General features: G+C 45.1%; 1 protein-coding gene across 1 annotated transcript in view; it reads right to left on the bottom strand.

Moving 5' to 3' along the window:
* Positions 1 to 12,041, bottom strand: part of IPO8 (importin 8) — a gene marked incomplete at its 3' end in the record, with an annotated part of 70,770 nt that extends 58,729 nt beyond the window's left edge. The window contains exons 1-2 of the mRNA XM_080704934.1: positions 11,782 to 12,041; positions 4,443 to 4,524 (exon numbers count right to left, since the gene is read on the bottom strand). Coding sequence (XP_080561060.1) covers positions 4,443 to 4,524; positions 11,782 to 11,865 — 166 coding nt within the window. The 5' untranslated portion in view covers positions 11,866 to 12,041. The remainder of the gene's footprint in view (positions 1 to 4,442; positions 4,525 to 11,781) is intronic.
* Between the last annotated feature and the right edge of the window lie 228 nt (positions 12,042 to 12,269).

Raw genomic sequence — 12,269 nt, 5'->3', positions numbered from 1 at the left:
AAGTATTAGACTTCATTTTTCCTACAAAATCCACTTAACATTTCATGCATCTTAAGTTTAAATTTGTTTATTTTTGAAGCACAATATCTGTACATCATTATGCAATACATTATAGTAATACAAGACACATATGCAATCTGTAATAATCAAATCATGTAATAATCCAACTCTTTGTTTGTTTGTTTGTTTGTTTGTTTGTTTGTGGCACTAGGGGTGGAACCCAGGGGCTTTCTACCTCCAGGCTACACTCCCAGACCTATTTTATATCTTATTTGGAAACAGGGTCTCACTAAGTTGCTGAGAGCCTCACTCAGTAGCTGAGGCTGGCTTCGAACCCGTGCGATCCTCCTGTCTCAGCCTCCCAAGCGCGGGGATTACAAGCGTGCGCCATCACGCCTGGCTTATTTCCAACAATTCAAACATTGGTGGGTTTTTGTTTTGTTTTTGGTAGTGGGGATGAAACCCAGGGGTGTTCCACCTCCAAGCTACACCCTGGGCCCAATTTTATTTATTTTGAAACAGGGTTTAATTAGGTTGCTGTGAGTCTCGCTAAATTACTGAGGCCGACCTCACACCTGGGATCCTCCCATTTCAGCCTCCCTAGTACTGAGATACAGACTTGCACTACCACGCCAGGTAACATTTTTATATGCTGGGAAGTTCATACTTATCTAATCATTCTGAAATATGCCATAGAGAATTTTAACTTATAGCTAGCCATCCTACTAAGCTAGAGAAGAACCAGAAGTAATTCCTCCACTGTGCTTTGTTGCCCCTTACTGAACTTCTTTCTCCTCCTCCTCCTCCGTTCTTCCAAAACCTCTAAAGACCACTATTCCATTCTGTTCTATGAGGCTGACGTCGTAGTTTCTATCAATGAGTGAGAAAATATGGTATCCGTCTTTCTGTTTCTGGCTAATGGCCCTTACTTATAATCCCATATTTAGGAGGTTGAGACAGGAGGGTCTTGGGTTCAAAGCCAGCCACAACAATTCAATGAGGCTGTCAGCAGCTCAGCTACTTAGTGAGGCCCTTTCCAAGCCAGTGAGACACCTGTTTCAAAATAAAGAATAAAAAATAGAGCTGAGGGTGTAGTTCAGAGATAGAATGCCCCTGGGTTCCATCCCAGTACCACAAAAAAATAAAAATAAGTAAAACAAAATAAAACAGGGCTGGGGGTGTAGCTCAGAGGTGGAATGTTCCTGGATTCAATCCTCAGTGCAGATAGCTAGAGAGCTAGCTAGACAGACAGACAGACAGATAAACTAGAACTGAGGCTGAAGCTGAGCAGTAGACAGCCCCTAGATTCAATCCCTAATATCAAAAAAAAAAAAAAAGCTTCATAGGAACTGCACAATGGCCCTGTAAGTACTAGAATTATTAAAATAAGTTCTATTTAACAATAGGTTTTTTGGGTTTTTTTATTTTGTTTGGTTTGGTGGTACTGGGTTCCTGGAAACCCTTCTACCTCCGGGCTAAACTCCCAGTACCTATTTTTATACTCTTCTTTTTATTTGGAAACAGAGTCTCTTAAGCCAGCGCTCAATCCTCCTGTCTCCACCTCCCAAGCGCCCAAGTGAGGGGATTACAAGCGTGTGCCACCACGCTCGGCCTAAAAGAATGTTTTGAAATAGCTCTATATTATATACAAAAAAGAACAAGATTAAACAACTGAAATTTAAGGCTGCAAACAATTTTGTGTGTGTGTGTGTGTGTGTGTGTGTGTGTGTGTGTGTGTGTGTGTTGCTGGGGATGGAACCCAGGGGCATTCTATCTCCGAGCTACACCCCCTGCCCTATTTTTTTATTCTTTATTTTGAAACAGGGTCTCACAAAGTTGCAAAGGGCCTAAGTAGTAAGTGAAGCTGTCCGCGAACCACAATCCTCCCGTCTCAGCCTCCCAAATGCTGGGATTACAGGTGTGCACCACCATACCTAGCTGATTGCAAATAATCTAAACAGAATTCTTTTATTAAGTTTTCAAAACAATTACATAGCTTTTATGTGTGTGTGTGTGTGTGTTACTGGGGATGGAACCCAGGGGCATTCTCCCTCCGAGCTATACCCCCAGCCCTATTTTTTTATTCTTTAGTTTGAAACAGGGTCTAAGTTGCAGAGGGCCCCAATAAGTAGCTAAGGCTGGCCATGAACCTGTGATCCTCCCATCTCAGCCTCCCAAATGCTGGGATTACAAGCGTGCATCACCACGCTCCGCTCTATTTTATTTTTTATTTTGAAGCAGAATCTAAGTCGCTGCCATTCTCATTGAGTTGTTGAGGCTGGCTTCAATTAAAAGCGTGTGCTACCAAACCTGGCTAAATAGAATTCTTACAAACCTTATTAAAGTAAGTAGTATTTCCAACCTAAATGCTGTCCTATAGGTTTTTATCTTAACCACAAAGCACTCTTTCAGGAAATCATATACAGCTTTCTGCCAAATAATGCTATTTCAGTCAACAACAGATCACATATACAAGTTTCACTACATTGCCTAGGGGTATAGTAGGCCTTCCATCTAGGGTTGAGTAGTACACTCCAGGATGTTTGCATGATCTATGCATTTCTTAGAACATGTCTCCAACATCAAGCCATATATGACTGTATATAATGTGTGTGTGTGTGTGTGTGTGAGAGAGAGAGAGAGAGAGAGAGAATGTGAGAGGGGGAGAGAGAAAAGCAGAGAGAGAGAAAAGGAGAGGGAGGAGAGGGAAAGGGAGAGAGAGAGAGAGAAAGAGATTGATTCGGTGGGGGTGCTGAGAATTGAAACAGGGGCATTTTACTTCTGAGCTACACTCCCTGCCCCATTTTATTTTATTTTGAAACAGAGTCTCAGTAAGTTACTACACACTGACCTCGAACCTACAATCTTCCTATCTCAGCTTCCTTAGTACTGGGATTATAAGCGCTTTTTAAATGTCTACTTTGTGTGTGTGTATGTGCGGTACTGGAGATGGAACCAGGCATTCTACCTCTGAGCAATACTCCCAGCCCTGTTTTTTATTCTTTATTTTGAAAAAGGGTCTCACTGAGTTGCTGAGGACCTCACTAAGTAGCTGAGGCTGGCCACGAACCCTGATCCTCCTGTCTCAGCTTCCTAAATGCTGGGATTACAAGTGTGCGCCAGCACACCAGCTAAATATGTTTACTTTTTAAAAACAGGGCTGGGGATGTCGCTTGGAGGTAGAACGTCCCTGGGTTCCATTCCCAGTACCGTAAAAAGGAAAAAAAGAAATACTTCATGTGTGCGTCCTAATTTTTCAAAAAATGACAGATATTGAGAATAAAATCCTCATTCTATATTCACCCTTAAATATTTTTTTCAGAGACAAAGAAGTTTATTTAGGAAAGTGGGGGATAAATGTTCAAGGAAGAATGGGAGGGTAGAGGGCACAGCAAGGATAGAGGGTTTAGTTTGTTTGTTTGTTTGTTTGTTTGTTTTCCAGAATCCTCAGGTTCCTGATGTCCTATTGGTGGGCGGCTGGGTGACAACTGGGCTTGACCAAGTATCAGATATTCCTTAGGGATCTTTTGTTTACCAAACATCTCAGAAATTTTAGGTGAAAAGGTGAGCCATTAGAAGTAATATGGTGGGCCTTTTGGAGATTAAAGGTGAGGGTCTTTAGAGGATTTTTGCCTAAGGAAAATCAGACCCTGGCTGGGCATGGTGATCCCAAGCATTTGGGAGGCTGAGACAGAAGGAACATGGTTCGTGGACAGCCTCAGCTACTTAGTGAGGCCCTTTGCAACTCAGTGAGACCCTGTTTCAAAATAAAGAATAAAAACCAGGGCTGGGAGTGTTGCTCAGAGGTAGAATGCCTGGTTCCATCTCTAGTACCGCACATACACAAAAAGTAAACATTTAAAAAGAGCTATAAGCCAGGTTTGGTGACACACTTATAATCCTTTAGGTTCTATTCCCAATATTGCGTGCGCGCGCACACAGCCGACAGCATATCACTGATAATGAAATGGAAATGATGGAAAAGCCCTTCTCATAAAACCAAATGGCCCTTGACATGTCAACTACAGCACGAGGAGCCTAAGCAATTGTCAGAACAGAACGTTGTTTACATCCCTGATAACGCTGAGAGCGTACCTTCCACATCACAAGACCTTCCCTCTCACATTAATAACATGTCTGGTTCTGCCTTGAGTTCTGATGATTTGCTCCTGGTCCTCTGGAACACCTTGGTGGAATACAATTCTCCTTTTCTTGGCCAGTGCACTTTGTGTAATCCTTCTCTGTTGTTGGGTTTACTCTTGTCAGGGGCTAACATCAAAGGATGACGATTCTACAGCCAACAAACCCTAACCTTCCCAGCCTCCTTTACGGCACTCCGCAAGAGCCTTCTGATCGCTGGTTAGGTAGGGCCCTCGTTCCTCGTCAGCTCTGAAGAAGCTATAAATACATTTATAAAGGTTTAAGAATAAAAACCATCTTACCTGCCTGGCGTACTGGGAATTCCACATGGTCAGAGACTATAATCCGAAGTAAACTGGGGGCAAAATTGATAATCTTGTAGGACTGAAATACAAATGTTTATAAAAGAGGACGTTATGAATGGCTATTAGCACCTATTAGTGAATACATTACTGTTCAAATGAAAGAAAAGCTCTTAAAGGAATTCTCCATGGCAAAATGAAAATTACTAAACTGCTTCAAGTAAAAAGGAAAAAAATTCCTTAGGATGAGTTAATGAATAAAGGTATAAATACTATATATATATATACATATACATATATATATATATATATATATATATATATATATATAGCCAGGAAGAGAATGCCAATTTGCACCCCAATAGTTAATATGTGAGTGACTATCCAATACAGGTACAGTATTACCATTTCTTTAAAAGTTTAAAACCTTTTTTTTTCTTTTTTTCTTTTTTTTTTTTTTTGGTGGTACTGGGGTTCCTGGAAGCCCTTCTACCTCCAGGCTACACTCCCCGACCTAATTTTATACTTTATTGGGAAACAGGGTCTCTTAAGCCAGCACGGCTGGCTTCGAACCTGCGCAATCCTCCTGTCTCCGCCTCCCAAGCGCGAGGATTACAAGCGTGCGCCACCACGCCTGGCTAAAGCCTTTTTTAATATTTTAAAATTCATTTCCTCTCTTACTTACAAGATTGGGGGGTTATCCTCTTTTGTAGGCTCCTGGCTTCTACAAATTCCTCCTTCCTTTCCTTCCTTCCTTCCTTGCATGTGGTGCTGGGCATTGAACCTAGGCCCTCTAAGCTACACCCCCAGCCCTTTTTACTGATTTTGAAACAGGGTCTAAGTTTCTGAATGCTGGCCTCAAACCTGTGCTCCTCCTATCTCCGTCTCCCAGGTACTGGGAATTATAGGTGTGCACCATTGCTTCCAGAGAGGTTTTCATGTTTTCTTCATCAACCTAAGAGATACCTGTGCATGTTAAATCTCAACCTTGATTTTGAAGTAGTCATCACAAGTGTTTCTTCATATCATTTGCACTTCAATTTTCTTTAGGATATTCTTGACAAACAGAGCACATCAGCTACAGAAGGCAGGAGGCTCAGTACGGCGAAACAGACAAGGCAATGTTAAATAATGCACGCGCTAGGGAGAGGAGCCAGGCCAGATTGGAAGAGCGTGACTCACAGACAGGGCTGAGAGCTGCCATCGCCAGCTGCCCTCTGCTGCAGCAGCGTGCTTATACTTGACAGTGCTTAGGGGAGCCTGTGCGGGTCGAGTTCCGCTGTACCCTGCTGCCTGGGTCGTTTCACCCACAGGTTCTATTTGATCTGCTCCTGAGTGTAACCACAGTGACCTCAGAATCAAAAAACTAGAGAGCAGCGAGCTCCTTCCAGAGGAGTTCTAGGTAAATGTTGAGTATCTAGACACTCTTTCGCCCTGCCATTTCCTATGGCGATATCTAGTATCTGGACACTCTTTAGCCCTGCCACATCCCAGAGCCAACATACGGCTTGCCCACTGACAATCCCTGAAAAGACTTGTAAATTCTCAGTGAGGCCGAGTCTCACTGACAATGTTCCCGAGTCAGAACAGCTATCTTATCCTAGGACCTGGATCTATGGCACATCCCTTTCAAGACACAGCTAGGTTTGTGCACACAACTTTTTATTTAATCACCTTTCCTATCGCAATAAAATCGCATATGTCAAGGTAAATATTTCATTCAAAAATAATTTGGGCCGGGCATGGTGGTGCATGCTTGTAATCCCAGCGTTTGGGAGGATAAAACAGGAGGATCGCGGTTCGCGGACAGCCTCAGCTACTTAGTGAGGCCCTCTGCAACTCAGTGAGACCCTGTTTCAAAATAAAGAATTTTAAAAAATAGAGATGGGGGGTGTAGTTCATAGGTAGAATGCCCTTGGGTTCCATCCATCCCCGGTACTGCAAAAAAAAAAAAAAAAAAAAAAATAGTAATAATAATAATTTGGAGCCAGGCATGGCGGTACATGCTTGTCATCCCAGTACTTGGGAGGCTGAGACCAGAGGATTACATGTTTGCAGCCAGCCTCAGTCACTTACTGAGGCCCTCCGCAGCTTAGTGAGACCCTGTTTCAAAATAAAGAATAAAAAATAGGACTGGAGATGTAACTCAGAGGTAGAATGCCCCTGGGTTCAATCTCTAATATCGCTAATAATAATAATAATAGTATGAAAAAAACTGACATCTTTAAAATTTTGACCCTTTCTATCAAAGAACATTGTGCTTGAGCCGGGCGTGGAGGCGCATGCTTGTAATCTCAGCATTCAGGAGGATGAAGACTGGAGGATCGCAGTTCACAGACAGCCTCAGCTACTTAGTAAGGCCCTCTACAACTCAGTGAGACCCTGTTTCTTTTTTTTCTTTTTCTTTTTTTTTCTTTTTTTCGGGTCTGGGGATGGAACACAAGGGCATCTGACCTCCGAGCTACACTCGCTGCCCTATTTTTTATTCTTTATTTTGAAACCGGGTCTCACTGAGTTGCAGAGGGCCTCACTAAGTAGCTGAGGCTGTCCGCGAACCGTGATCCTCCTGTCTCAGCCTCCTGAATAGTGGGATTACAAGCGTGTGCCACCACGCCCGGCAGGAGACCCGGTTTCAAAATAAAGAATAAAAAATAGGACAGGAGGTGTAGCTCAGAGATCGAATGCCCCTGGGTTCCATCCCCAGACCCGAAAAAAAAAAAAAAAAAAAAAACATTGTGCTTTTCAAATCTTTCCCTATCCTCCAAGAAAATTTTGGATTTTTTTTATAATTATTTTTCTTCTCATCCTGCAGTCTTCAGGAGCTTAAATTACAGGAAGCAAATTAATATAGATTTAGCCCAGTCTCCTACAACTTCACTGTATACATTATAAAATAACTCCAATTTGTAGCTTTTTAAATATTGTAAGATCTTATAACAAATTGAGATTAAAAAATCCGTATCACTTATTTTATCTTAAAAACTGACTTCAGTTAACATTTTAAAAATACAATATAGCCGGGCGTGGTGGCGCACACTTGTAATCCCACTATTCGGGAGGCTGAGACAGGAGGATCACGGTTCGCGGACAGCCTCAGCTACTTAGTGGGGCCCTCTGCAACTCAGTGAGACCCGGTTTCAAAATAAAGAATAAAAAAAAGGGGCAGGGGCTGTAGCTCGGAGGTCAAATGCCCCTGGGTTCCATCTCCAGACCCACAAAAAAAAAAGTACAAATAAAAATAAATAAAAATACAATATAGCCGGGCATGGTAGTGCACACTTGTGATTCCAGTACTTGGAAGACTGAGACAGGAGGATCACAGGTTCCTGACTGGCCTCAGCAATTTAGTGAGGCCCTCTGTAACTTAGTGAGACTGTTTCAAAATAAAAAATAAAAATAGGGCTTTAGGTGGGGCTCAGAAGTAGAAGGCTCCTGGGTTTAATTCTCAGTTCTACAAAAATTAATACATAAATAAGCTGGGTGTGGTGGTGCATGCTTGTAATCCCAGCATTAGGAAGACAGAGACCAGAGGATCGCAGTTTGCGGACAGTCTCAGCAAGTTAGCAAGGCCCTTCGAAACTCACTGAGACTCTGTTTCAAAAAATAAAAAGACTAAAAAATAGGACTGGGGGTGTAGCTCGGAGTTGAAGGTAGAATGCCCCTGGGTTCCATCCCCAGTACCGCAAAAAAAAAAATTATACACACACACACCCACACACACACATAAATACAAAATAATCTTTAAACCTAGATTAATGTTACTTCTTTGAAAGCAGTTATTTAATTTCAACATTGTTGCCATGTGCATACTCAGGATGCCTCTTTTTGCTACCACTTGTACTTTGTGTGTGTTACTGAGGATTGAACACAGAGGCATTCTACCCCCAAGTTATACCCCCAGCGGATTTGTTGTTGTTGTTGTTGTTGTTCTTATTTGGAAACAAGTCTTGCTAAATTGCTGAGGCTGACTTCAAAGCTGCCATCCTTCTGTTCTAGCCTCCCAAGTACTGGGTTACAAGCGTGCGCCACCATGCCTGATTTACCCCTTGTATTTTAAGGATCATCCCAAGATTGAGACCGGCCTGGGCAACTTAGTAAAACTAAAACCTTGTCTCAAAATAACAAGGGATAAACTGGGCGTGGTGGCACACACATGGAATCCCAGCATTTGGGAGGCTGAGACAGAAGGATTGCGGTTAGCGGACAGCCTCAGCTACTTAGTGAGGCCCTCTGCAACTTAGTGAGACCCTGTTTCAAGATAAAGATAAAAAAAAAAAAAAATAGGGCTGGGGGTGTAGATTGGAGGTAGAATCCCCCTGGGTTCAATCCCCAGTACTACAAAAAAAAAAAGAACAAAAAAAGTTGTGCTAACAAAGGAGAAACAGCTGGGCATGGTGGCGCAGGCTTGTAATCCAGGCATTTCAGAGGCTGAAACAGGAGAATCACGGTTCATGGCCAGATTCAGGTACTTAGTGAGGCCCTTGCGACTCAGTGAGACCCTGTTTCAAAATAAAGAATAAAAATAGGGCTGAGGGTGTAGCTCAGAGGTAGAATGCCCCTGGGTTCCATCCCCAGTACCGCAAAAAAAAAATAAATAAATAAGCCGGGAGTGGTGGCGCAGGCTTGTAATCCCCACGCTTGGGAGGCTGAGACAGGAGGCTCGCACAGGTTCAAAGCCAGCCTCAGCTACTCAGTGAGGCTCTCAGCAACTTAGTGAGAACTTGTTTCCAAATAAAATATAAAATAGGTCTGGGAGTATAGCCCAGAGGTAGAAAGCCTCTGGGTTCCACCCACAGTACCACAAAAAAAAATTTTTATTTAAAAAAATAATAATAAACTAAAATAACAAGGAATGAGATGGGCGTGATGGTGCACGCTTGTGATCCCAGTACTTGGGAGGCTTGAGACAGTAGGATCACAGGTTCTAAGCCAACCTCAGCAACTTGGTGAGACCCTATTTTCAAAAAAAGAAAATAAAATAGGGCTGAGGGTACATTCCATCCCCAGTACTATCCAAAAATAAAGTATGGGCTAGAGTTTAGCTCGGTGGTAGAGCACTTGCCTAGCGTGTGTGACATCAAGTTAGATTCATACCATTGCCAAAAAAAAAGTATAACTACATAGAAAGGAATCTCAAAATTTGGCAATGAAATTAAATATCTTTATTCCCTACTAAAAATATGTAGAAGATGGCTTATTAAAAGATATCAGAAGCCAGGCATGGTGGCGCACACTTGTAATCCCAGTATTTTGGAGGCTGAGACTGGTGGATCGCGGTTCGAGGACAGCCTCAGCTACTTAGTGAGGCCCTCCGCAACTCAGTGAGACCCTGTTTCAAAATAAAGAATAAAATATTGGGCAGGGGGTGTAGTTCAGAGATCAAATGCCTCCAGGTTCCATCCCCAGACCCGCAAAAAAAAAAAAAAAAAAAAAGATACCAGAGCTGAGCGTGGTGGCGCAGGCATTTGTAATCCCAGTACTTGGTTCGAAGCTAGCCTCAGCCACTTAGTAGTGAGACCCTTTGCAACTCACTGAAACCCTGTTTCAAAAATAAAGAATAAAAAATAGGGCTAGGGTGTAGCTCGGAGGTAGAATGCCCCTGGGTTCCATTCCCAGTACCACAAAAAAAATTTTTTAAATAAAGCCAGGTGTGGTGGCGCACTCTTGTAATCCCAGCATTTGAGAGGCTGAAACAGGAGGATCTCGGTTTGCAGAGCGCCTCAGCTACTTAAGTGAGGCCCTTTGCAACTCCGTGAGACCCTGTTTCAAAAAAGAATAAAAAACAGGGCTGGGGGTGTAGCTTGGAGGTAGAATGCCTCTGGGTTTCATCCCAAGTACCTAAAAAAAAATTTTTTTTTTTTTAATAGAAGTTGCAAGGAAACAGTCTATGGTAAGTTGGAGCGATATGGGACGGAGCAGAGTGAAATGGAATGGATTTGGACTGAAATAACATGGAAAAAGAAAAAAAAGCTTGAGTGAATATTAAATGTCTCCGAGTTCTGCAGGCTCTGCACCTCTGTGCCAGACGTCACTGCACTTAAATACAGATGAATTACCTGATACTGATACACCAGAACCAAGGCAGGTGAGGCTGATGGGGCTGGAAAGGGTAACAATACAAAGACCTGATCTCTGTTCATTCTCACATAACTTCTGGCCTCGGAGAGGGAAGGGTCACAAACAGGCCAACTGCCCTGTCATGCTAGTGGACTGCGCGTTCAGCTCTTGTTTTGTTGTTCCTAGCTCGCCCCTGGATTACTCTTCTTCCAGCCAATCAGCATGCAGAACCTCGACCTGAGACGCCTGGGACAGGTGCTGGCTGTCACTTTCCCGCATTGGGCGCTGGTCCTCCTTAAGAACCATGGTCGCCCTGGGCTTCGGTTCCACACAGCCCCTTCTCCCCCGTCAGGTGTCTTCGCTCTCCCTTTTATCTCCTGGGAGTCCAAACTCCGCACAGATTTCCCATTAAGATAATCCCTTTCAAAGATCCACAACACTTATCTGCTGCTTAAAGTCAAGTCCAACAGAACCCTTTACTTAGGTAAGGCAGTCTTTATCACAATTTATCACCTGGGGGGCTCGCTGAAGGCACTTGGCCCCCACCCCCAGAGTTTCTGAATCTTTCTATCTAGAGCGAAGCCCCATAATTTGCATATCCAAAAAGTTCTCAGAGGATGTTGAGGCTGCTGGTCCAGAGAACAACTAATTTAGGAATATTCCCTCGCGTTTAGGGATCAGTACAACCCAAGCAGCAGTCATCCCATCCATCTTAAGGGCGGATCCTTTTTGGTAATTTGGTCCTTTCTGGATAGTGGGGATACCCTACCTTCAAGGTACAGCCCCAGCGCTTTGCTTTTGAAACAAGGTCTCATTAAGTTGCTGACGCTGGCCTCAAACCTGCGATCCTCCGGTCTCAGCCTCCTAAATACTAGGATTACAGCCATGTGCCACCGCGCCCGGCCTAGGGGTAGATTTTTTTTTTTTTTAGTAAGAGCTGTATGGTTCACTCTTACAGGAACGGAGGGAATAAATAAGCTAGAGCTGGGGATCCTTCCAATTCTGCAATGTTGAGCACAACGCTGGAACAAGGTCAGGACAGCGGAGACCCCGGCACGCTCGCCGAGCCCGGGCACCCGGTCGCCCTCGGGGCACGGGCGGGCTCGGCGGCGCCGTGCTCGGGGTCACCACGGCCGCCGGTCGCGGGATGGCGACCCGCAGGTCTCGCGCGGCTGCACCCGAGGGCTGGGGCTCGGGCTGCTCGTCCGGCCGCCGGGGGGCTCCCGATCCGGGGGCCCGGGGCCCGGGGCCGGCGGCCAACAGGTGCGCCCGCCGCCCTCACCTGGTTCAGCTCGCTCTCGGCGGCGATGCGCAGCTTGGGGTCGATGGTGCCCTTCAGCGCCTGGATGATCCGGTTGAGGTCCATCGCCCCGGCGGGCTCCGCACGCCGGACCGCAGGCCGGACGGCGGCTGCAGGCTCCTCGGACCCGCCCGGCCCCCGGCTCCGCGCCCCCGCCGCGGCCGCCACCTGCAGCCACTTGCTGCGCCACTCCGACTCCGCGCCCCGTCCTCCCTCCTTCCCCCCCACAACTCGCTCTCCATTCACCCTTTTACGACAGCCGGTGGGAGGCGGGAGAAGTAAGAAGAGGAAGCGGTGACTCCTTTACGGCGGCCTCTTCCCCCAGGCGCGAGGCGGCGGCCGGCTCCCTGGGCGGCGCCATGATGTTGTACGGACGGCACCGTGACGTCTGACCCCGAGGGGAACCGCCGGCGGAGCCTCTGCAGGCGGCTGCCATGCTGCTGTACGGAAACAGTCTCCCTCTTCTTCAC

Source organism: Muscardinus avellanarius, assembly GCF_963383645.1.
Source record: "Muscardinus avellanarius genome assembly, chromosome: 11".
NCBI lineage: Eukaryota > Metazoa > Chordata > Mammalia > Rodentia > Gliridae > Muscardinus > Muscardinus avellanarius.
Note: the sequence above shows the minus strand (reverse complement) of the source record. Positions and strands in the feature narration are given on the sequence as shown.